Genomic DNA, 26,826 nt, shown 5'->3' on the forward strand with positions numbered 1-26,826 from the left:
GGGGGAAGGGGAGGGGAGGAGGATTTCCCCCATGTTGGCTTCCTCCTAAAGTGCAGGCTGGAGGCGGTGACAAAGCTGTCCCACTCCAGCATGATCTGGCCACTGGACATGGTAAAGACTAGGTGGGTTTTCAAAACACTGGCCTCCTCTGACCCTCACCTCAAGAAGGGCAGCCCAACTCCAGCACAGGTCACTCCAGAGAAAAGACACCCTGTAGTCTTGGGCATGGAGAATTGGTTCCTCCCATGACAATGGCTTCCTAAGTCCATGCCTCTGCCTCACACAGAGGGCCTAGCTGGCAAAGGTAGGCCTGTCAGGCTCTGCCTGAGGCTTCCATGGCATGATGTGAATTCCCTCAAGAGCCCAGATCTGGATTAAAGATTCCACAGATGATTAGAACTCCATGACTGTGGAGAGATGGAATATTGCAGATCTAGAACCAGAATGATCTGGCTACCTCAGGTCCTCATCACCCACCTCTGTATTGTGCTATCCATTGACTATCGAGTAGAACCTTTGGACTAGAATAACCTGGCAGATGACTAACTTCCACCAACGCCAAAGGTAAGGATATTATCAGATAGCTTCTGAAACCTACCACAGAGAGCATCCTCCTGCTCTAGCTGGCCCACCCGCGGTCCCCACCAATGTACTATACAATGTAAATATACTGAAGTTGATGTATGATTCTTTTCTGTAAATATACGTGTGACCATTTCCATAGCGGAACTGTCACTTGGAGTGACCTGAATCTGTTCTTGGAACTTAACCACTCATATTTTGCTCAGAATAAACTGTCTCTGATTCCCTTTGGAGCAAGAGTCATGTTTGGTATTGATAAGGGCCTAAACCCCCTGGAGCAGTGGGGTGAGAAGCCAGGCCAGTGTTGTGAGGCCATCCAGGTATGTTTCCTGGCCTCTCCCTAATACCTCTTCCCTCTCCTCTGGGAGCTCCATAGGTCCCACTTCCTTGCCCATAATAGCCAGGACTCTAGAGTTTCACACTGCACCTAAGCCAGGGTCTTGCTTCCCCATGAGAGTAAGTCCCCGCCCCCAAGCCCCTTTCCCCTTTCTTCTTTGAAGGTGACCTGCCTCTGGTCTTACTCTTTTAAGACTCTGCAAAAGCTACAGCCGATGTCTGAATGGTTGTCCACACGGAGACAAGGTGCCTCTCCTGGAGGAGATTCCATTCAAAATAAGGACCTGCACAGTATTCGTCCAGAATGGTAAAACTGCAGTAGTGGGGGCTTGGGGGCTTCAGATTAGAGATGGTGGGGAACAGGAAAGGCAGAGTTTGGTGAGAGACAGGCTCAAAGCCCCTGTGGAGAAAGAACAGGTCGTGTGTGTGTGTGTGTGTGTGTGTGTGTGTGTGTTCTAGTTTACCTTCAATTACCCTGACAAAACACTCTGACCAATACCAACTTGGGGGAAGAAAGGGTGTATTTGGCTCATGTCTCCCAAGTCACAGTCCATCACTGAGGGAGCCCAAGGTAGGAACTCAGGGCAGGAACCTGGAGGCAGGAGCCAGAGAACAGGCCATGGAGAAACGCTGCTTACAGGCTTACTCCCTTGGCCCCTGCTCAGCCTGCTTTCTTATGCAACACAGGCCCACTGCCCAGGGGTGGCACCACCCACAGTGGACTGGGTTCATCCACATCACTCAACAATCCCCCACAGACATGGCCACAGGCCAGTCCAATGAAGGCAATTCCCCAATTGAGGCTCCCTCAACCCAGATGTGTCAGGTTGACACTAAAGCTATCCAGCGCAGTGTGTGATGCTTAATTTTCATTGCCAGCTTGAGTGGATTTGGAATCACCTAGGAGACATACACAGGGTATGGAAATGCAAGTGTTCATGAACAAGGTTCAGCTGAACAGGAGAGACCCGCCCTGAATGGCAACACCATGGGCTTGGGTTCCAAAATGAATAAAAAGAAAAACATGAGCTAGGCACCAGCATGCTTCTCTGTTTCCCAACTATGGACGCCCTGTGAGCACCCTCCCCACAGTGCTGCCACCACGCAGCAGGCCATGACGGACATTATCCCAAACTGTGAGCCACAACAAGCCCTTCATTCCTTAAGCTGCTTTTGTTGGGTGTCTTGTCACAACAGTGAGAAAAGTACCTAGTGCAGTGTGTGTGTGTGTGCGTGTGTGCGTGTGTGTGTGTGTGCGCTGTGTGTGCACTGTGTGTGTGTGTGCGTGTGTGTGTGTGCGTGTGTGCGTGTGTGTGTGCGCTGTGTGTGCACTGTGTGTGTGTGTGCGTGTGTGTGTGTGCGTGTGTGCGTGTGTGTGTGCGCTGTGTGTGCACTGTGTGTGTGTGTGCGTGTGTGTGTGTGCGTGTGTGCGTGTGTGTGTGCGCTGTGTGTGCACTGTGTGTGTGTGTGCGTGTGTGTGTGTGCGTGTGTGCGTGTGTGTGTGCGCTGTGTGTGCACTGTGTGTGTGTGTGCGTGTGTGTGTGTGCGTGTGTGCGTGTGTGTGTGCGCTGTGTGTGCACTGTGTGTGTGTGTGCGTGTGTGTGTGTGCGTGTGTGCGTGTGTGTGTGTGTGCATGTGCGTGTGTGTGTGCGTGTGTGTGTGTGTGCGTGTGTATGTGTGTGTGTGTGTGCGTGTGTGTGTGTGCGTGCGTGTGTGTGTATGTGTGTGTGTGCGTGTGTGTGTGCATGTGCGTGTGTGTGTGCGTGTGTGTGTGTGTGCGTGCGTGTGTGTGTGTATGTGTGTGTGTGTGTATGTGTGTGTGTGTGTGTGTGTGTGTGCGCGCGCATGCATGTGCATGTGGTGTTTGAATGAGAAATGTCCCCCATGGGCTCATGTATATAAGGACTTAGTCACCAGTTGGCTATGCTGTTTGGGGAGGTTCTAGAACCTTTAGGAGATGAGCCTGCTGAAGGAAGCACGTTCCTGGGGGTGGGGTTTAAGGGCTTATAGCCTCATCCTGTTCTCATTCTCTGCTTCCTGTGTGCGGATGAGATGTGAGCTCTCCCTACTCCTGCTGCCCGCCATGCCCTCTCCTGATGGACTCTCTCTCCTGGGACCCAAGAGCTAAAATAAACTTTCTTTCTTAAGTTGCTTTTGGTCATCATATTTCATCACACCAACAGAAAAATAACACAATGCATATATGTACACACACACACACACACACACACACACACATGTGCTCACATGCCTGAACACAACCTCTACCTATACATTGGCCTTCCTGAAGGTTACAAAAGCAGCATTACCAAAAAATAAAGGCAGTGGTTCCTGGTGTGGGCACAGGTGGGCGTGTGGGTGCGCCTGTGCATGTGTGCATATGTGCATGTGTGCATGGGGAAGGGGGGGACCTCCAACTGGCCACAGCTCCCTTTCTTACAAGAGACTTAAATGGCAGCTGTTTGGTTTACACAGATAATTAACCTGGGGAATGTGCTGTGTCAGACTGCCATTAAGACAACAGGGTGATTAAGCGTCCCTCGGAAAGGGGGGAGGGGTTAGTGGAGGATCTGAGGGCAGTGCAGACGTCGGAGGAGGCCCGGACTGGCAACATCCAGACAAACCCTGGGCTCTGGTTCTTAAAGCAGGTGTGCCTGCCAGAGAAGCCTTGGGCACAGGCAGCACATGACCTGTGGTCGTCCCCAGCAGGAGCCCTGAGGAACAGGAATAGGTACTAGGGATGAACAAGTGGTAACGGCAGACTGACCCCACAGGTTTGATTTCCTAAGCGGAAAAATGGTGGTCCAGAAAGAAGACATGACCTTCCCAAGGTCATGACCCTAGTCAAGAGTCAACATCAGGACAACTGCCAGTCAGGGTTGACTATGGATTCTCTAGTAGCCCTCCACAGAACACACTGGCAGCAGTAGGCAGGGACTAAGACAAGTTGACTTCTATGAGCTGTGTGGAGAAGATGTGCCAGGAGATTTGTGATTTGTGGGTGGGGCTGCTTCTGTGAGCAGAAACAGCTCTCAAGGGAGGGAGGGAGGGAGGGAGGGAGGGAGTGTGGACCTCTGCAGGCATCATGCTCACTTTGCACATTCTGCCACATAGTCCTTGCAATAGTCCCTGGAAGTGTGTGCTGCTATCGCTCCCCTGTGTCTTCTGGGACTCAAGGGCAGCACAGAGGCGCAGCACGGTGGGACGGTATGACACATGATTCCATCCAGGCCCTGAGACTGAAGAAGTAACTGCAGTGAGTTTGCTCAGAAGACCCCAGGACACAGAAGGAAGAAAGAAGGGGCAGGTGATAGACCTGCAGCCCAGGCTACGCTGGAGAACACGGCCCAGGCTACGCTGGAGAACACGGCCAGGCTACGCTGGAGAACACAGGCCAGGCTACGCTGGAGAACACCGCCAGGCTACGCTGGAGAACACAGCCGAGGCTACGCTGGAGAACACGGCCCAGGCTACGCTGGAGAACACGGTCAGGCTACGCTGGAGAACACAGGCCAGGCTACGCTGGAGAACACCGCCAGGCTACGCTGGAGAACACAGCCGAGGCTACGCTGGAGAACACGGCCCAGGCTACGCTGGAGAACACGGTCAGGCTACGCTGGAGAACACAGGCCAGGCTACGCTGGAGAACACCGCCAGGCTACGCTGGAGAACACAGCCGAGGCTACGCTGGAGAACACGGCCCAGGCTACGCTGGAGAACACGGTCAGGCTACGCTGGAGAACACAGGCCAGGCTACGCTGGAGAACACCGCCAGGCTACGCTGGAGAACACAGCCGAGGCTACGCTGGAGAACACGGCCCAGGCTACGCTGGAGAACACGGTCAGGCTACGCTGGAGAACACAGGCCAGGCTACGCTGGAGAACACCGCCAGGCTACGCTGGAGAACACAGCCGAGGCTACGCTGGAGAACACGGCCCAGGCTACGCTGGAGAACACGGTCAGGCTACGCTGGAGAACACAGGCCAGGCTACGCTGGAGAACACAGCCCAGGCTACGCTGCAGAACACAGCCCAGGCTACGCTGCAGAACACGGCCCAGGCTACGCTGGAGAACACGGCCCAGGCTACGCTGGAGAACACGGCCAGGCTACGCTGGAGAACACGGCCAGGCTACGCTGGAGAACACGGCCCAGGCTACGCTGGAGAACACGGCCAGGCTACGCTGGAGAACACGGCCCAGGCTACGCTGGAGAACACGGCCAGGCTACGCTGGAGAACACGGCCCAGGCTACGCTGGAGAACACGGCCAGGCTACGCTGGAGAACACGGCCCAGGCTACGCTGGAGAACACGGCCAGGCTACGCTGGAGAACACGGCCCAGGCTACGCTGGAGAACACGGCCAGGCTACGCTGGAGAACACAGCCCAGGCTACGCTGCAGAACACAGCCAGGCTACGCTGGAGAACACAGCCCAGGCTACGCTGCAGAACACAGCCAGGCTACACTGGAGGAAGGCAGGCCATTCCTGAAGGGAAAGGTGAGGAGGGAGCACCACAGGCAAAGCCAGCCATGCCCGATGTCCAGTTCGAGGGTGGCGTCTCGCATCTGAAAGCTACAGAAGCCCGCTCTTAGGCCCACAGGACTCAGTCACTGAGGCAGAACGTGGCTGAGAAGGGAACACACAGACAGGCCACGCCTGGCTGCAAAGAGTCACTTCTGGCCAGCAGTGAGGAGCCACTTTCAGAACTGAACAGAGTCCCAGGGCTCCTGTGACTCCCATTCTGCCCAGTTGGACTGGGGTGGGGGTGGAATGGAGCAAGACAGAGACTCTCAAGGTCCCAAGGCCCACGACCTGTGCTCCTGCCACCTCAGTAGCAGGCGTTGGGTGATTCTCTACTGGCTCAGAGCCTGCCACATTGCCTTTGCCCAGAAACAGAACAGAAGTCTCAACTCCAGAGATCTGTGAATGTGAGAGGAGAGGGGTGAGGGGCCAGCTACCCAGTACCGCACCCTGCCTCAGGAAACTCAAGACTTGTTCCCATTAGAAGTTTGGAGTCCAAACCTTCTCACAGCTCATAGGAATAACCTTAGCCACCTTGTGAGGTACTGTGACAATTACTTGACATATTTTACAGAAAACTCCTAGCGTGGTGCCTTCCACACACTGTGTGCTTCTAAAGCGAGAGTTACTGTCAGTTATCATTTAAGGACAAAAAAAAAAACCAAAAAAAAAACTTGAAACTGGAACTGAATTCGACACCATTAAATTCTGAACCCTAAATTTGACCACCCAGCCAGTCCCCGGAGGACACGGATGTACCCACACGCTGGCTGGGGCTCTGAGCCTTCAGGGAATCCCCACACACAGGAGCCTTCAGTGCGTGGCTCTCATTGGAAGCCACAAGCTCTGAGAAGACCAGGCATACAGGAGGAGAAGGAAAGAAAAGAAACGAGACAGAGAAAGATGACACTGTCTGCACGCAGGTCATTGTCAAGAATGTAGGAGCAAAGCGGGGCCTGCAGATCACCCTGTCCTGTGCCGGCTCTGGAGGAGAGAGTGATACAGGGGGACCACTTCTTGCCCAAGGTCACACTGCAGTTAGCAGCCAAGTTGGAGATCTACAACACCACCCTCAAGGTGCCCCCATTCTCTACTCTCCAAAAAGCTTCCTGGACTTATTTCCCCCACAGAAGGGCTTTGCAGCTTTCACAGCAGAAAATAGCCAGTATTTATCCATCCCCAGGGTTGCAACAGTCTAGACTTCTCTTTTGCAAACGTAATGCTTTGCTCTCAGGAGGCTGCTCACAAGGTGGGAAGGCGGTAGGCTCCTGGAGGCAACTGAGAGAGGCAGAGAGCTGAGGGAAGACAAAACCGAGCCCAAGCGAGAGAGAAGCTGGACTGCTAGACTGGGGCAGGGGACACACACACACACACACACACACACACACACACCACACATGCATACACACACAACGCCACAACGACACCTTCTACCATGGGAGTCCTGGGGTCCTGATCTCCCCCTGTTCCTCCTTCCAGGGCAAGTCAGGGCAGAAGGCTCCCTGAAAATCAGGTCTGGGCTCAGTAGCACATGACTGAGAAGCCTGTGGGTGGAGCGTCTGAAATCCCTCCACTGCCTAGAAAGCTTACTGCTGCTGGGTCCGCCAATGCTGGGCCCACAGGGAGTTTGTTGTTCCTAACCCAACCTCATCAGGCGGACTTCCCACATCCAAGCGGATGACATGCAAACAGCACAGCCATCTCCACTGGCACACCCGAAGGCCCCACCCAGCACCCTCCATGATTAAAAATAGTCAAGAGAGCACTGGGTACTGGAAGGACCAGAGGCCAAGATCATTTCAGAGACCATCTTCCAGACAGGCCCTGAGTTCAGGGAGGCCACCAAGATTCCAGACTCATAGGATCAAAGGCTCCCTCACGCCCTCCCATCACCCCTTCTTTTTTCCCATAAAGGCTGCAGACTCTCCTGGCAAGCCACTCCCCACAATTCTCTTATGTAAGCCTATTTTGAAAGCAGCAAAATGGCTAATGATCCTGGTCTGGTGGCACAGGCCTGTCATCCCAACTATTCAGGAAGACTGCAGGTTCAAGGTCAGCCTGGGCAACGTTGGGGAAGCTGGCCTCTATATAACAGGTATAGTAGAACCGGGGCCATAGCTCAGTGGAAGAGAGTTTGCCTAGCTCGTAAGGTTCAATCTCCAGCACCACACAACAGAAGAGGCCAGTTAAGCAACAGGCGACAAGGAGACCCGACGATTTCAACCCAAGGAAACACAAGAAGAAAAAGAGACCCTAATTCCTCGAAGGGGAAGGAAAGAAAGCCAAAAGGTCTTAGAGTAGGTTCAGAGGCAGGGTGGGAGGGTGACTATCACTCTTGAAAAGGTACATTTCTGCCTTTAAATTAAAAAAAAAAAAAGCTGCAGGGGACTGGAGAGATGGCTCAGCATTCTCTGAACACTCTTGTAGAGAACCCAGGTTCAAATCCTAGCACGCACAGAGCAGCTAACAATCATCTGTAACTCCAGTCCAGGGGAGCTGAAGCCTTCCTCTGTCTTCTTCCGGCACTGCACAACACCAGTGCACATTCAGCCATACTCATACACGTAAAATAAAAATAGATAAATCAAAAACAATTTAACTGCAATAAATCTAATTAAGGAAGCCAAAAACCTCTACGATGAAAATATTAAGCACTCAAGAAATTGGAGGAGACAGTGGAAGATAGAGAGACCTCTTGTGTTCATGGACTGGGAGAATTAATATTGTGAAAATAGCTATCTTAAAAGCACTTTCTGGAGTCAATGCACTCCTCATCAAAATTCACTGCTATTCTTCACAGAAATAAAAGGAAGCAATATTAGAATTCACGTGGAAGCACAAAAGATGTGGACTAGCCAAGCAATTAAAGGGAAAGAATAGAGCTGGACATATCACTGTGCTTGATTTCAAGTTATAGCAGAGCCACAGGAACAGAGACAGCAAAATCCTGGGGCAAACACATAGGTAGGGATCAATGGAACAAAATAAAAGATCCAGATAGAAACCCATACAGCTACAATCACCTGCCAAAAATACACACTGGAGAAAAGCCAGCCTCTTCAGCAAACGGAGAAGGGGAACTGGATATCCAGCTACTGAAGAGAGAAACTAGATTCCTACCTCTCACCCTGCACAATAATCAACTCTAGATGGATCAAAAACTTTAACATAAGACATGAATCTCTGGTGCTGTAAGGAAAAGTAGAGAAAATACTTCCAGATATAGGAATAGGCAAAGATTTTCTGACCGGGACTCTGGTCACTCTGGGAATAAGGCCAATAATCAGCAAATCAGGGTTTGACTTCATGAACTCAAAAAGCTGCTGTGTAGCAAGGAAAGAGGTGAAGATACAGCCTATATGATGGGAAAAAGTCCTGGCTCGCTGTACAACTGGCAGGGCTAATGTCTAGACTACACATATAATCCAAAAAACTAAACAAGAGCTCAAACACCCAGTCAACACAGGGACTAATGGAATGGACAGGGCTCAAAAGTTGAGATACAAATGGCCAGTAATCGTGAAAAGATGTTCAACATCGCAAGCCATCTGAGAAACGCAAATCAAAGCTACACTGAAATTATATCTCATCTCCGTTAGAGTATTGATTGTTAAGAAAACAAACGCGGGGGGGTGCTGGAGAGATGGCTCAGCGGTTAAGAGCACTGACTACTCTTGCAGAGGACCTGGGTTCGATTCCCAGCACCCACATGGTGGCTACAAACCATCCTTAACTCCAGTTCCAGGGGAATCCGAAGCCCTCTTCTGACCTCTGCATCATTGCATAACACACAGGCAATACACTCATACACGTAAAATTTTAAAAAAAATAATTTTAAAAAACCAAACAGGGACTAGAGAGATGGCTCAGCAGTTAACAGCACTGGCTGCTCCTGCAGAGGACCTAGGGTTTGACTCCCAGCACCCACATGGTGGCTAACTCCAGTTCCAGGGGATCTGACACCCTCTTCTGGCCTCTGCAGGCAGTGCACAATTGGGTGCATTACATACATGCAGACAATACATTTACACACATAAAAATAATAATAAAGACAATATTTTTTAAAAGAAAACAACAAATGTTGGTGGGGATGTGGACAGAGGATTCTATGCACTGCTGGGGTGCAAACTAGTCCATCCTGATGGAGGTTTCTCAAAAAACTACAGATCTCCTACATGACCCAGCAATACACTCCTGGTGTTTACCCAAAGGGCATTCCAACATGTCACAGAGATGCCTTTCCGAGTCTTCACTGCAGTGTTATTCACAATAGATACGTCACGGAATCAACCTAGGTGTCCACCAACAGAGAAATGGATAAGAAGGATGTGGAGTGCTCTATATACACAGTGGGATTTTTTTCAGCCATAAAAAGAATAAAGTTGTCATTTGAAGGAAAATTGATCTAACAAGAAATAATCATATTAAGCAAATTAAGTCAATTTCAGAAAAACAGATAATATATTTTTTCTCTCATTTATGGTTCCTAGATTTTAGACAAATCCATTCATGTCTACATTAATTGAAAGTAGAAATGAGATTTTCTAGGGAAACAAAAGGAAGGGCCAAAAGGGTACATGGGGGAGGGACCAGACGGAGGGGATAGACTCAAGATGCACTATGTGCTTGAATGAGAGTGCCTAAAATAAAAACGAGATGCGAGATTACTAGAGAGAGAGTCAAGGTGCACCGCACGCATGCTTCATCTCTGTTTCTGTGATGAAACGTGGGATGCAAGGCAGCTCAGAGGAAGAAAGGGCTAATTTGGCTCCCAACCCCAGGCTACAGCCCTCCTTTGGGAAGGCAGGACTTCAAGCAGCTAATCACATGATGTCGTGGTCAAGAGCAGAGAGAAGCGGACCCACACGCCGCCTGTTTGCCTGTTGCTCATGCTAAGCTGGTTTTCTTTACTCTTTTTTCATATTTTATTTATTTTTATTTTATGTGTATAAGCATTATGCCTGCTTGTATGTAAGTGCACCCATGTTGTGCAGTGTCCTTGGAGGTCAGAAGAGGGCATCGGATCCCCCGGAACTGGAGTTACACACGGATGTTAGCCACCATATGGGTGCTGGGAGTTGAACCCAGGTCCTCTGCAAGATCAACCAGTGCTGTTAACTGCTGAGCAGTCTCTCCAGCTCTTTCTTTACTCTTACACAGTCTAGGACTCGGCCCATGAAATGGAGCCGCCCACAGTGGGTTGGGTTTTCCTACATCAATTAACAATCAAGGCAATACCCCACAGACAATGCCCATGGGCCAAACTAAGATCCAGACAATTCCTTGAGACTCTCTTCCCAGTGATTCTAGATTGCAGCAAGTTGGCATTTAAAACTAACCATGCAGCATATATAGAATGTCATAATGAGCCAATTGATTAGTATGATTCGTCTACACTAACAAAAATTCTAAAATATGTATTATTAAATAAAGATTATTGAAAGAAAAAAAAGATAGGAAAAAAGATGATTGTTAGATAAGCAGTGTTAACCTGAACAGCTCAAAGCCGTGAGGTCCTGGGTTTACTCAGTTCCTTTTCCAGAAACCAACTGCGTCTCCAACCCTTCCGCGTCCCACAGATCCACAACGTTTAATTAGTTGGAAAGGTTTCCACTCACCTAGGTTGGTGAACCTGGACCACCAAAACTGACAAATAAGTTACCTTTTCTCACACAGGGCAAAATACACATCTACTCTAGCCTGCAGTCACACATTCTCCTGTAAGCTTTGCCCCACCCACACTCCAACAATGGCGCTAAAATAGTGGTAATAGAGGGACAGTGACATGACTCAGAACACTCAGAGGCAGGAACCCCAGTCAGTGCCTATGTCGCAGCACCCAGGCACCACCAGGGATGGCATTAGACCCCACAGGGCTAAGAGATCAGTACGTGTCTGTTTGCCCATTGCTAAAACTCAAGAAACCAGACATCCCCCACACCACACCCAGAGTCTGTGAAGACTCTCGTTTTCCTAGGGGAACAGAGAAGACCCTGACAGTTTCTATTAATTCTGCATCCATTCTAAACCCCTTGGAGGTAAGGCTCAAACTTGTACTTCTCCTTTCCTGCCCTGTGATCCTTGGCCTGTGCCTCCTACACTCTATCCACTGACCCCATCTCATCCCACCTTTCTCCCATCCTGAGGCTTTGGAGGGAAGGCCTACCTCTCCATACTGGGTGCAGTAGGTCTCAGGCTTGGTCATTCCACAGGTAGATGAGGCTCGAAGAAGCTGAGTCCTCCCAATGAGCAAATCCCCAACAGGTGGGTAGCAGGCCCCTTGGGAGCAGGCTTGTTGGGCACACAGGATGCCAGGCAAGGCTGAAATCAAAGAGGAATGCTGGAGTGGGCCGAGAGAGGAGAGCCCAGCTGGTTACCCCATGTCCTGCAGGCCAGTTGACACCAACCCAACAACACTGGACCTCTCCTCACTTGAACCAGTGTAATGATTGCAGTCTTGACTCTGGGAGGTAAAAAGGGACTGGCTTCATATCCTATAACCCCAAACTTGAAAAGGAGAGGCGGAGGGTCAGGTATGTGTCTCAGGTGATAAAGTGCTTGTCTAGCATGAATGAAACCCGGTGTTCAGTCTCCAGCCCTGCATAAGCCTGGTATAGTGGTGCACTCCTGTAAACCCAGCACTCAGGAGGCAGAGGCAGCAGGACCAAGAGTTCAAGGTTGGACTGGAGAGATGGCTCAGCAGTGAAGAGCACTTGTTGCTCTTGAAAAGGACCTGGATTCAGCTCTCAGCACCCACATGGCAGCTCACAACCATATGCAACTTGATTCCCAGGGGATCTGACACCTTCTGGCCTTTGCAGACACTGCACACATATGGTACACATATATACACACAGGCAAAATATTCATACACATAAAAATAAATAAATCTTTAAAAGATACAAGTTCAGGGTTTCCCTTGGCTATATAGGGGATTTGAGGCCAGTCTGGGCTACATGAGATCATATACATGTACGAAATTATCAAAGAAGTTTTTAAAATTTTATTTATTATTATTTTTATGTATATGAGTGTATTGCCTGCATGTACATAAGTGCACCTGTGTTGTACAATGCCCAAGGAGGTCAGAAGAGGGTGTCGAATCCCCTGGAACTGGAGTTACAGATGGTTGCTAGCTGCCATGTGGGTGCTGGGAATCAAATCCGAGTCCTCTGCAAGAGCAGCCAGTGCTCTTAACCATTGAGTTATCTCTCCAGTCCTCAAAGAAGTTTTTTAATTAAAGAAAATAGAAATAGAAAATAAAGAGAAATTACAGCAACCAATAACCTGATATATATCACATGGATCTATCTGTGGCTTTTAGAGTAAACCTGGAGACACACATTGGGCCGTGCAGACAGTGTGGACAACCATGTGTGCCTGCCTTGTGTCCTCAGTTCACAGTCCTAAGAAGGCTGTCAGGTGAGCCACTGGTGGAACATGGAGGGCACATGCTATTTCTACTTGATTTGCACAGGTGACCAACGCAGCCATGGCCTGAAAGCAAGCCACCACACCTCCTGGCAAGTGGAAAACTCAGGCCACCGCGACGCCAGAGCCAGCCTGGGATAGAGAGGATGGGGAAGAGCAGGACAGACACTGGGAGCCCTTCAAGAGAGGCAGAGAAGCCTCTTCCCAGGAAGTGCAGAGAGTGGGCACTCCCACAGCTGTCCCAGCAGACAAGGGTCCAAGCACTACGGTGGCACGCACACCTTGGTCAGCTCTCTTCCACAGGTGGCCTGGGGGAAAGGAAAGGGATGCTTACCGAGGCACAAGAGGAGCAGTGGTGTCATCGTGGGCCAGCGCAGGTCCCCAGAGAGGATGTCACCTGGGTCAGGGCAAAGCAGCCTTAGTAAAGTCTCCCAGCCCACCCCAGCACTTTCCCCTTCTGTGAACACCTGACCTCACCCAAGTTTCTACCTTGCATCGTAACAGACACTTCTGAACCAAGCATACGTTCATAGCTAAGTATTTGGAAAATGCAAGAACCCTTGTCCCACCTGGTAGATGATACCCACAGGGACCCCCGGGGAAAACCCCATCCCCTCCCAGGCTTCAGCTTCCTCCTATGAAATGGATGGGGGTATGAGAGACAGCAGGTCCCTCTGCAGGGGAAGAGCTGTGGAGCGGTCAAAGGCCTTGTTTCTGCCTCAAGAGAGCAAACTGGGCTTTCTTGGGGCCTGGCCAGAAGCCCCAACCCAGCCCAAACTACAGACCCAAAGGCACGTAGGTCAAAGGAGCTAAGGGTCTGAAGCCAGGCTTTCTCCTGTATTGACGTGGTCTCCCACATCACAGGGCCCCAGTGAGATTGAGGCTGATGGGACAACCCGAGCTAAGAAGGGTGCTGGGGTGCTGTGGGGAGAGGTGGGGTGCTGTGGGGAGAGGTGGGGCTGAAAGTTTTAAGAAAAGCAAGAAAGGATTTCATCTGCACTAAACAAACTCGAAATGTCTCCAGTTGTGGGCTGAGATGCCGACGGTGGCTGGAAACCCCCGCACAAGAGGCTGGCCTGCTTTGTGGAGGTGTGGGCCGCCCTTGCTCAGCTTGGGATGGGACACACGGTCTGCCCAATGACAGCCGCACTTCCCTTCGGCTGGAGAGGAGAGACTGGAGAGCTGGGCAGGCAGAGAGGGACCAGGTGGCCTTTCTGCCATCTGTGCAGAGAGCCCAGGCCAGGGCATGTAACCAGAGGTCTCAGAGCCTACAAGCCCTATGACAGCAAGCATCTCTGATTTTTCACCCAGCGCTCTACAGTCCTCCCTGCTGGAAACCCCCTGGAATAAAGTACTCTGAGCCAGGCCAGACCATTCCTCCCACTTTGCCTTAGTGCTCAGCCCAGATTGAGCTGCTTTCTTCTAAGTCTCCGGGTACTTATCAGACAGGAAAGCAATTCAATCAGCTGCAGATGTTTACCCAAGTGCACCCGCTCAGGTGAGCTTCCAAGAAGAGAGCTGGATCAACCCTGTCACCCTAGGCCTCAGGCACCCCCAGACACAGCCCTTCTCCTCATCTTCCCCCATAGGGCAGAGAAGGAAGGTAACCGACCTTACCCGGTGCTCCTGGGCTCCCCTTTTCCTCCAGATACCTCTTGGCAAGCTCCCTGGGAATGTGGGGGTCCCCTTTCTTGGCTCTGTGGTTTTAAACAATAGCCTCACCTCTGGAGACTCCCTGACTGGGTGTAGCCCCACAGCCAGGACGGCCTCAGGAATCTGGCAGCTGCCACGCCCATCTGACATCACCACACCCCCACCCTCAGGACAGGACTGGGCAAGTGGGTTGGTCCGGGAAGCCGCCTGCCCTTGGGTGTCTGGAGAGCTGGAAGGAGCTGCAAACACACAGCAGCAAGGTCCTTAGAGACCAGCACCCCTTGGGTGGGAAAAGGCTCACTCCATCCCAGGCACTGCTGTGTGGCACCTTCTCAAGGTCAGTAGGGGTCAGCTTCCTCTTATGTCCCAGGTCACCCTGGACAGAAGACCAGGCAGGTCAAGGACACACAGGTGTGTGCTATGTTAGAGTCTCAGACATGTCACTGGACTGAACAGTTTAAGACCCAACTATCCAGAGCCCTAGAAAACCAGGCTCATCTCAAGAGAAAAACGGGAAATCCCGGCCTCCTGGGGAATTTGGAGGGTCCCTAAAAGGAAGAGGAATTGGTCAAAGCTTAGTTTACCCAAGGAAGCTGAACAGAGACGCCTGCATGCCAAGCCTCAGGCTCCCTCAGCAGGGCTGGCAAAGAGCCTGGACAGGTAACTGCTTATGAGTCACTGTCCCAGCTGCTCCCGGCCACGCCCTCCCAGGCAGAAATGCCAGCCTGCAGGGCCAGAAAACAGATCTGACCTCGGGTGGGAGAGGGAAGGTTGAGGCACAGCCACACCGGAAACACCAAGGCGGACTTACCCATCGTGGCCAGGCCTGGGCCTACAGTTCCCATTGTGGGGCCTCACAGGCTCCAGCCACTGTTAAGTGGTATAAACAGGACCAGGCGGCAAGGCTAGTCAAGGGCACGTCCCCTTCTAGGTGGGGTCAGAGGGCATCTCAGGAAGGTCTCTGGGTCCCTGCATTGGCCCTGGAGAGAACACTGGCATTGTTCTGGAAAGGCCTTTCCTCAAAGTCAAAGTTTAAAGGAGACTTTTGTTTTTGTTTCGTTTTTGAGAATTTCCTACGTGTTATATTTGCATTATTCCCCCCCAGCGCTCCTCCCGCTCCTCCCATGTTCCCCAACCTCCTCTTAATTTCTTGTCCTCCTTGATCAGTATTATACACATACATTTATAAACACACACACACACACGTATATAATACGCTAGTCCATTTAGTGGTGCTTGGATATACCTGTGTTTAGGACTGCCCACTTGGGCGCTCATCACCGGAGAAACCTGATTCTTCCTCAGCATCCATCGGTTGCCTGTAGCTCTTCATCTAGAGGTGAGACCCTGTTAAACTTCCCTCAGCCACCTTGGCATGTTCAATGGGATTTGTCATTATGCAGATCTTGTTAGACTACCACACTGTGAATGTGCCGCTGGTGCAGCTCTCCTATCAGGCACAGTATGCATTACCCAGCAGGTGTTTTCGTCCCTCTGACTCTTGAAATCTTTCCGTCCCCTCTTTCACAATGCTCCCTGAGCCTTAGGGGTAGAGGCTGCATTGCAGATGTATCACTTAGGGCTGGGCACTGCATCAGACTGAGTTTGGTTTCTTTGTTTTTTTATGTGTATGACTGACTGCATATTTGTATGTGCACGATGTGCATGCAGTGGCCATGTAGGCCAGAAGAGGGCATCTGATCCTCTAGAAATGGAGTTACAGATGGTTGTGAGCAGTCATGTGTGTGCTGGGTTCCCTTCAAGAGCAGCAAGTGCTCTTAACCACTGAGTCATCTCTCCAGTCCTGAAACTGCTTTGTTTGTTTTTTTAAGACAGGGCCTCACATACCCCAGGCTGACCTTGAACTTGTTATGTAGCTTAAGGATGACCTTGATCTTCTAAGCTTTCTGCCTCCACCTCCCAAGTGCTGAGATTACAGGCATGTGCCATCATACCCAGTTTTATTTGGTGCTGGGACTGGAACCCAGAGCTTTGTGTATGCTATGCAAGTACTCTCTCAACTGAGCTATATCCTCAGCCCTAAATGAGATTTTTTTCAATTACTCATTCCAGTGTATCAGGGACTCCTAAGCAGAATTTCCTTTACATTAGAGGGATATGCAAAAGAAACTGGTTTGAGAACTCCTAAGAAAGAAACAGAGAGTTCTGTGGACTGAACTGGACATGTCCTACCCCCAGCTTCAAATTTAACACAAGCTCAGGTGGTTGGAGGGTACTGCTGTTGGTTGTCCAGAAGTATGGCCAATTCTCCAGCAACTGTTAGTGGGAGTAGCATTCAGGTGGAATCCAGCTTAACTCTGTGAGAGGAGTCACGTTCCCTTCATCAGTCCCTGCAGAAAGACGTCCGTAAACTCTGGCACCTTGTTTTTGAGCCTTCCTACCACCTGGCCTGGTTCCTTCCACTCCTGAAGTCAAGACTTGCGGAAATTCCACCTTCAGCAGAGGATGTGACAAAGAGTTCAATAATAATTAACTCAGCCTGCTAAGGGTGCAGGTCTGGGAGCAATCCTGAAGGGAGGGCATGGTGGGCCTCACTGTGAGTGGCTGAGACCCTTTAAGCCCCCCACACCTAAACACACACACACACACACACACACACACACACACTCCCCTCTTTTGGAGACCAAGTAAATAAGCATTTGGTATCTCAGCCTTTGCAAGCTGGGGCAGATTCCTGGTTTGGCTTCATAGGAAGCAAATGTCAGCGGCTCTGCAGAAGCCTCCCACACAGAAATAGTCTAGGAGACCTCTAAGAGTGGCCCCACTCTTCAGAGCACCAACCATTCCAGAGACACCCGCCCCCCAGAACTCCAGGTCGCCTGGCACAGGCTGTGGGAGATCAGAGCCCAGTGTGTGCATAGATGAATAGTCTAAAATAGAGCCCAAGGCTCCTCGAGGTTCTGGCTGGGGCTCCAGGGCAGCTGGGATGTGGCCTGAACACCGCAGCTCCCCTGTGTGCTCTGCTTCGCTCTGGCCCAGTCAGCTCTTGCCTCTCAGCGCTTGTCTGCCCTGGCACCTCCGCTACTAGAACTTCTGCTTGGACTGACATTGTCCTGGATGCATTTTTCTTGCATCCACACCAACAAATGCCGAGCTGCAAATTCTGCTAGCTCCAAAATAACCAGAATCCACTTGCAGCCTCCTGGCTGAGCCACTCTACCCCAGACTACATCAGTCTTCTCCCTGGTCCACAGTCCAAGCCGAACGCAGGAGGACTCTGGGCTCCCCTGCCTCTCAAGGGCAGGGCCCAAGTTCAGACAGTCTGTGAGGCCTCCTGTGGTCAGAACTTCCCTAACTCAGCTCTCCACCTAACCCTCCCTGTCCCCACATCTGCCACAGACCCTCCTTGTTAGGCTTCCAAACTGCCAGGCCTACTTCTGACTTGGGACCTTTGCCCCAACTGTTCCAATGACTTGAAAATCTTGTGCCCTGGACACCTGCAAAACTGCTTCTCACCTTCTCAAGCCTTTGTCCCAATCCTGACTTCTCAGCAAGGCTAACTGAGGATCTCCTTGAACTTCTGATCCTCCCTGCTCCATCTCCCATGGGATTACAGATGTGTACCACCACTCCTGGTTTATGTGGCTGGAACCCATAGCTTCATGAGCTATAGCCTCAGCCCCATAATTTACTTATTGTGTTTATTTTCCACTTCTACCTTGAGGGTGTGAGGTCCACGGAGACACCAGCTCCTATCTACTTTGTTCACTCTTATTTTCCAAGAATCTAGCATATCATAGAAACTCCATGTCTGCAGAAGGGATTCACAATGAGGTGGAAATCATTCATACAGTTTCCTGAGTCCCCTGTGCCTGTTTTCTATCACTGCATCCTCAGAGGCCTCCTACGAGGCCAGTCCAGGGCTGGGTCACTCACATGAGCATTTTGCATTGTTTATGGTAGTGAAGGGGGAGGGGGGCTCTGTTTTTGGTATCTACTCCAAATTACCAAAATGTCACCGTACTGGTAAAGGTGCTACTTCCCTTTGCTTGCTCATCCGGCACTCGGGGCGGTGGTCCCTTTGGGTAGGGCAGGGGCACTGGATGCTGTTATCCCCATCATCCATCTGTAGGGCTCACACCAAATGAGGGCTGCTGGGGAGACCAGCCAGGATCTGATCCATGAGCAATTATCAAGGAAGGAGGAAGATGAGATTAGGAGAGGACACGGGAGTGTGCTTGGGGCTCTGGTGTCAAGGTGAGGGGTGCCTGGTGACTAAGGCTGGGCACCACTGGAAGACAGTGAGTCATGGCTGAGTCCTTGTCTATGGGGCAGGGTGGGCTCCAGCGGCCCCAGGAGTTTACCATGTGACTAAAGGTGGCGTGGCCCTGAGCACACCAGCTATCCAGACAGTGGGTCACCTGTTCTGTGTCCTCCCAGCATGCAGGCAGAGAAAGAGAGGAGATAGGGATGGTAAGTTCCTAAGACACAGATCATGGGTAGCCTCAGGCAAAGAGGGACAGACAGGAAGCTAGACAGGAGCCTAAGGGTGCCTGCCACACCTTTTCCACATCCTTCCCTCTCCTGTGCCCTCACCTACCCAAGCTGACCATCCATGATCACAGTTGACACTTGTGTGCCTTCCGAGACCCCAGAGTCCTATGCTAAGCTCTTTCCATGCATTAACCCATTTAATGCCCACCAATCCATGTGGGTGACACTTGGTATCCTTACTTCTCAGATAAAGAAAATGAGGCTCATTTTCAATAAGTAGGTCCCAGTGATCAGGGACAGTGGCCTTGACCACTCTGCTTCATCACCCCCACACTTAACTACATGCTGAATGGCCTGAGCACCATCCTCCACCCTTCCTTATCCTCTGGTCTTTATGGGTCCCAAGCCAAGTCAAGGCCCAGTAGCTTAAAACTTCTCTTTAGGGTCTGGGGAGACAGATGGCTCAGCCAGTAAAGAGCTTGCCAAACAAGCTTGAGGATCTGAGGCCGATGCCCAGGACCCACAAAAGGTTTTCAATTTTTTATTGTTTATTTTTATTTTATGTGCATGTGTGTTCTGCCTGCATGTATATAAGTACACCATGTGCATACAATGCCCACAGAGGCCTAAAGAGGACATCAGGTCCCTTGGAACTTGAGTGGTTAGCTGCCATGTGGGTGCTGGGAACGGAACCCTGGTCCTCTGGAAGATCAGCCGGGTGCTCATAACTGCTGAGCCATCTCCCCAGCCCCCAAAACCCACATTTTATTTTAAAGCCAGGCATGGTGCAAGTGGAGACAGACAGGGAAGCCTGGGGCCACTGGCCAACCAGTCTACTGGGTCAGAGTTCCCGTGTCAATGAGACGCTCTGACTCAAAGAAACAAGGTGGGTGGCACCTAAGGAAGGGAGTCCAAGGTTGTCCTCTGGACTACACACAAGCACATACACACACAACACATACAACACACACACACAACATGCACACACATACACACCACACACTTGCATACATACATACCATGCACATACACAACACATACACACATACATATAACAAATCCATACACACCACACACACGCACACATGCACATATATACCATATACCTATACATAACACACAGGCATACATACAACATGCATTGGCACACACGCAACACACATGCACATACACCCATACAACCCATACTACACACATACACATACATTAATATACATACATACAACACACATGCACATGCATGCACACATACAACACACGTGCGCACACACCTCCTCTCTGTGCCTGTTCCAGCCTTGGAGCACTGATGCTGTCCGGGGCCCCCCGGGGAACACTGCTGCTGTGAACACATCCAGAACAGACACATCGGGTGCCTCCTTCCAGGTTCTCTACACTGACAACTCCCGTGGGAGTGCCAAGGGCACGGTGCGGCCTCGGAATCTCCTCCCAGAGGACCAGCATGGACCTGCACAGTGTCTCCTCCGTGTCAGCTGGGAGCCAGTAACATCAGAAGCACACCAGAGGGAGAAGACAGCATGGGCCTGGTATTAAAGCAAGTTGACAAGACCCCCCCAGAATGAGGAGAGGACAGAGGGGAGCCCCCTGCCTTCGAGGTCAGGCTCCTGGGACACCCCCAGGGCCTCCATTCCTTCTTCTGTCTCTCAAGTGCACCTCAAATGGCTCACCATTCTGAGAGGCTCAACCCGAGGCAGCCTGCAGCTTGGGGCAGGGGGCGACGAACAGTGGCCCTAGGCTGGCCAGCTCTCAGAGGAATGAGAAGATGCCTGGATCTCCAAGATCCCTTATGTTGGGCAGCTGACAGTTGGTCCATCGCCACACCCCCTCCTCTACCTCACTACCTCCATTCCACTTAGCCCTTGACCTCTGGGAATCAGGTTCTAGGAACAAGTCCATCCTTGTGAACTTTGGTCACTGACTTGTCATGTGGGGCTGGCTGTGTGTGGCACGGCCCTGCCCATCAAGAGGAGAGCTGGACACCTTGCTGAAAGGGCAACATGAAGTCACTTTGGCAGCTCAGTGCATCTGAGGAGGGAAAGGCATGTAGCAGGGTAAGGTGGGAACTCACGTCCTGAGATCTGTTCCCCATGCTGTAGAGGACTGCCCTCGGGACTTCTAATGTCTAAATATAATCCATGAAAGGGCCACTAGAGAAACAAGCTAAGCTTCTGCCGTTTGAGCCAGCCCTGAGGGCTGAGGTCGGAGAAGTGGGCACTCTGCGTCTGGGTGCTCCTGGCTGTCTGGACACAGCGCCGTCTAACACTTACTCAGCATCTCTCGAGGTGCCTGTGGTTACCTAGGTCTGTGCATAGACTTGACCTAGCTCTGGCTCTGCCACAGACATGGGAAAGCTGGAAGCTGCGGTTATCAGCGGCAGAGTGTGTGTGTAACATAAGGCCCTGGATCCAATCACCGGTACACATGCACACAGACTACACCAGCCCCCTCCGAGGGCTCCATTTCATCACACATAAATAAAGGAGTTGGATTGTACCAGTTCTCACAGACACCATCTTTTCAGAACTTCTTGAAGAACTGAAAACATCACACAATCCAGGTCTCACCCTGAGATTCACTAAAGACAGGCAACGGTGGGTTTTCTTTTTTAGATTTATTTTTATTTTAAATTATGTATATGTGGCAGGGGCTTATGCATGTGTGAGTATAGGCGCCTGCAGTCTGCTCTCAGGGCTGTTGGCTTAGGACAATGGTTAAAATCCCAGGTGTGGGGGGAGGAGAGGAAGGTCAAGGGGAGGGGAGAGGAAGGCTCACCAGGGTGAGGGTGGACACCTCAGTGCACCCCCAGACCTACCGCGGAATAGTGAGCTTGCCTCAGGGACCTCGTGGAATAAAGAAAAGTGGTGAGGTCTGTGTGCCCAAGCTCATGCCCTCCGACCTGCAGTCTTTAGAGTTAACAAAGCAAACAGCCCCCTACTGCACACCCCACCTGCCCATAGCAGCTGACTTACCATCCCCCCTCTCCCCCATGGGAGCCCCGAGCCTCAAACTGAGGAGCTATACTCGGCTGGCGGTCCACCAGATTCCTTCTGGAACACAACTGGACCAGAAGGGCAGGGAGGCACTGTGGAGGGGGTGCTGGGAGTAAGACTAGGCTCCGGCTTTCCTGGACAGAACAGGGCAAAGGGTGGTGGCAGGGGAGGGAATATTTACCAACACAGAGCAGAGAAGCAAGCGTGAACGTGACAGACGTTTTGTTTCATAGCTTTCAAGGGAGAGTAAAACCAGAGCCCCACCCCTGAGAAGCACCTTAGTCAAAGCTGGTCTGGTAGTCCGTGGTTGAGTTCACTCCTGCCGGGCCTGCCTGAGAGCAGAGACTTTCCACTCCTGAGGCCTCTCTCTGCCTTCACAGACCAAAGTCTGCCCAGCCTTCCCGCAGACAAGGCTGCTGAGTCCCTATCTGACTTCACGCTTTAGTTTTCTTATACCGAAGGAAATCCTTATGAGGTTCTGTTAACTGCCAGGGGCAGGATCAAAAGTACACAAAGACAACTCAACCCTAAACCGAAAGGAAAGGACTCAAAGAGAACACAGGAATTACCCAAAATGCAATACTTCCTGCCTCTTTCTGCTTCTCTGAGTTCTCAATGAGCATATCTTAATAATGTAATCAGTAACTGAAGAAAACAGAATGGAGGAGAGTAACCTACCCAGTCACAAGTCACTCTGCTGAGCCCTCCCTTCCTCTGCTTCCTGCTTTACCGAAGAATGAACCTCCTTCCACAAAACCCCCAGTCTGCGCAGGAGTTTGCGCGGTGAGCTTTCTAAACACTTGGAGATTTTGTAAGATGTGAGCTTCCCTTCTTAAGAAACCTTGGCTTTTCAGGGGCTGGGGAGACTTAGTCATTACAGCCCTTGACACACTTCCTGCAGTCATGAACCAAGAAGGTGAAGGAGGAAGAAATCAGCAAGGGAGGGGCGGCTGGGAGCGGGCTGGCAACACCTGCACCTTCCCTCCAATTCAGCAGTGCTGAAAGGCAGCCAACTCCTCCTGCAGAAAGAGACCTGAGCCACCACCTTCCTCCAGGCCTCCTCCCCCAGGCAATTCTCACACCTGGTCCTGCTTTTCCCTATCATTTGTCTGGAAAATCATGTCCCCAACAGCTGGCATTGCTCAGGTGTCCGTGTGTATTTACACTGTGGTCATGGTGTCACGTCCTCCTCATGTGCTGATGCAACATCTCTGTCAAGAAACTGCAAACTCCCGCTAACAGGGATCCCAGTGACCCCTGGATCTCAGCTAAGTAGGGAACGGGCTTAGCTTACACGTCAGTGTAAGGAGGCTCCAGGCACTGAATGCAACATGTTATACTAAATTGTCATTCATTGCTTCTCTGAGATTCTAATTCGGCTGCATTTCCCATGTTATCTGTGAACTCCTGCAATCTCACATGTAGTGCTGCTGTCCACCTGTCCCACATCTTCCAGGCTTTTCCTAACCTGGTCACCTGTCCAAATAGGATGCCTAGACACACCAGGGTGCCCCAATGCCTCAACATCATGGTGGTGGCTCCTCTGGGCCTGGGCTCCTTTATCATCAACCACACCAAGTAAGGAGAAAGATCTAAGCCAGTGGTAGAGGGAAGCCCATCCACTGGAGACCACATGTGGGCTTCCTGCATCATAAATTACATCTATCCTTCACTTGAGGGTCGCTACAGAGGAAATAGCCGTGTATTTTCTGGAGAGAACAGAAGGAAAAGGGACGAGGATGAAGCTCAAGGTAGTGGCTTCACTGAGCTTGTGCAAGGCCCTGGGTTCAAGCTGTAGACAGGGCTGTCCTAAGCAACATAAACCCAGCATCTCACTTCAATAATACCTTAGTGCCCTAGGTTGGCTCTCTGAGGGAGGCACTACTATCCTCTTCCAGTTTCAGAATTGCTTGCCAAAGTCACAGAGCTAGGGTTTTAGTCTGGAACGAGCTGTGGTGGCAGCTCAGTGCATCTGTGGAGGGACCAATGTGGGAAACTCGCACCCTGAGGTCTGTCCTTGGGACTTCAGAAGTCTAAAATGGTCCATGAAAGAGCCACTAGAAAAAAAAGCCAAGCTTCTGCTGTTCAAGCTGGCCCTGAGGGCTAAGTATGGAGAAGCCAATACCCTGCATCTAAGGAGGAAGAGCACTGGGTGTGCCCGGCCTGTCTCAGTCTCAGCATCTTAGCTCAACAAATGTTTATTTGTTGTTCACGCTAAGTAACGAGCAAGACAGTGAAAGACCCTCCTTCTGCACAGCCACTCGGGGACTTCTACCACCAGAAAGGTGGCCTTAGCATCACGGCACCGAGAGCAGAAAGGACAGTCACAAAGGGCACCTCTCCCCTCTTCTCCTGTGCTTCAGGCCTGACGTGGCGTCACCCTCCTGGCCGGAGCTGCTCCCAGGCCTCCTAGATAGCAAGCCATGTGCCCAGAAGAGGAAGCCACACAGTCCTCGGTGAACACAGAGTGTTGTCCATCACAGCTAGTCTACGCGGAGCCAGACGTCAGCAGCGGACTTTAGGGCTTCCAAAGTTTCCCTCAACTGCATTTGGCTCCCAAGATGGAGGTGACCTGTCTTCCTGAAGTGAAATGTCACACAGGATAATCTGTAGAACATAATGCCTCAGAGAGTCTGGGAGGAGTGATGAGTCTGGAGAATGGTCTCAATTTGATAAATGTAGGTCAAAATTGCTTGCCAGAAAACCTTAGAAACATAGACAATGAGACCTCTACAAATCAGTCAGAGGGGATTACATATGAGACCCTTCCAGGCTACAGAGGAAAACCCGGAGGGGAGGGGAACATCTTCAGGATTCTGATGTTTCTGGTATGAGCAACGTGAGGCTTCACTTCAGCTCCGAACGGTCTTCTTGCCAGGAAACTGATAACTATTGTACCTGAAAACTTGCTCCCCAGATGGCTTTTGAAGCTCCCCCTCGAGCGGTTCAGGACCTAAGAGGGGAAAGTGAGGTCTGAGTCTAGGAAAAGCTAAGGTGAAAACAGCCCTTGGGAAAACGAGGTGTGGTGACTCGTGCCTATAATGTCAGCATTTGCGAGACTGAGGCAGGAGAGCCTTGAGTTTGACACCAACCTGGGCTACAGAGTGATTTTTGAGGCTAGAGGATTACAGAGTAAGACCGTGTCTGGTGCAACAGTGGCACGAATGTTATGGGAGCAACCACTTTCTGACTGGACTTCAGGTCCACTCCACAAGCCTGAACCTATCCTGGTGCTGTTAACCGGGCTAAGAGCCCATGGCTAGATAGGTCAAAGGTCCTAGGGGAGAGCCTAACACTATCATTCTGCTGTATGGACACAGTACTAAACTGCCCCTAAGTACTTATCTTTATACCCATAGATTAGTATGTCTCTCAGCCCTCATCAGAGGCTGTAGATGGTGACCAATACCAAGACTCACAATTGGTCAACGTGTAGAGAAAAAAAGACTGTGGGGTGCTCAGCCCTAAATGGACATCTGTATTACACCCAGTCACCCCAAGGTTCAAGGATCACTATGGGAAGGAATAGAAAGAGTATAAGAGCCAGAGGTGGAAGATGACTGCCACGAAACTGTTCTCCAGACATGACAGGGCCACTGTACACCTGAACTCACAGGGGCTGTGACTTCACACATAAGACCTGTACAAGTTCAAGCCAGTCAAAATCCCCATGGACAGAGGAGGGACTCATGGAGACCCACTCCCAGCTGAGGACCTATCAGCAGTTGATGGCTACTGGAGGGACAGTCAGTGCTCCTCAGGGAACCCTGGTAGGCAGCTCATGCTGGATTAGAAGGCCTTACACCCATGCACACACAAGCCACACTAAGTTTAAAAAAAATAGCACATGAAGTTGGGAAACGTGGTTGGGGTCTAGCAGGGGCTGGAGGTGGACTTCACCAGATATATTACGTGCATTATGAAATTCTCAAACAATACAAAAATAGTCCATGGGAATAAGACTCCCCCATGGAGAGGAGTTGAGGTTCCTAGGCTGCTGAGGGAAGCACTGATCGTGGCTTGCGGGGGCAGGGATGCAGGGGGACGACAGCGTGCTAGCCTGACTTTGTCCTGGAGTCCACCCGAGTGCCACAGCCTGCCACACAGGAGGGTTTTCCCACCCGAGGCACACTACTGATCATGTTGCATTTGTAGACACATTAACAACTCTGTTTCAAGTCAAATCCCATCAAAGCAGGTTGCCCTATCTTGAACATGTGCCATTCTTAAAACATGTGAGCACAGATTCATGCAGACACAGACCTTTGCTGTTTCCTCTGTTGCGTCGTGTTGATTTTGGCTGGCACCTCAATAGCCATGAGTCTGGCGAGGACTTTGTCCTGCAAACTCTCCATCATCTCTGGGCTCAGGTTCACAAAGACTCCAGCCAGGTTCTCAAGGTCCAGCTGAAAAGGTGGCCACTCATCTGTACGTTTGGCTCCTTTCACAGAAGCACTCCAACCCTGCCTCCAGTCCACACTTCAGCCGGATTGCCCCACCATACCTGTCGACACCACCTGTCAACCTCCTGTGAACCTGGAAAATCCTAATCTAAGACTCGGCTCTGATTCCTGTGTCCGTGGTGGCTTTTCTGAGATTTTCTGCTGATTCTTCCCAGTCTCTGGCAGCTTCCTGTCAATTCTGTTCTGCTTTGTAAAGTCCATTTGTAAATATCTCAAGTTTGAATATTTATAGCTACTCAGCTTTTAATTATTTTGTGAATTATCCCCAAACATGAAACACACGCTCTCAAGGTCATCCTCTGAGTATATAGCTCAATGTTTCAATTAGTGGGTATCCAATAAACAGATTTATTACTCTTGATTCTCGGAAATAAAA

At 50.9% G+C, this 26,826-nt stretch overlaps 1 protein-coding gene across 1 annotated transcript in view; it reads right to left on the reverse strand.

Moving 5' to 3' along the window:
- The window catches only part of Lamb3 (laminin subunit beta 3), a 42,331-nt gene extending 27,708 nt beyond the window's left edge, over window positions 1-14,623 (reverse strand). Inside the window, exons 1-3 of the mRNA XM_017796032.2 lie at window positions 14,489-14,623; window positions 13,206-13,268; window positions 11,607-11,761 (exon numbers count right to left, since the gene is read on the reverse strand). Coding sequence (XP_017651521.1) covers window positions 11,607-11,761; window positions 13,206-13,233 — 183 coding nt within the window. The 5' untranslated portion in view covers window positions 13,234-13,268; window positions 14,489-14,623. The remainder of the gene's footprint in view (window positions 1-11,606; window positions 11,762-13,205; window positions 13,269-14,488) is intronic.
- Between the last annotated feature and the right edge of the window lie 12,203 nt (window positions 14,624-26,826).

This window comes from Nannospalax galili, unplaced genomic scaffold (genome assembly GCF_000622305.1).
Source record: "Nannospalax galili isolate Female #2095 unplaced genomic scaffold, S.galili_v1.0 scaffold648, whole genome shotgun sequence".
Taxonomy (NCBI): domain Eukaryota; kingdom Metazoa; phylum Chordata; class Mammalia; order Rodentia; family Spalacidae; genus Nannospalax; species Nannospalax galili.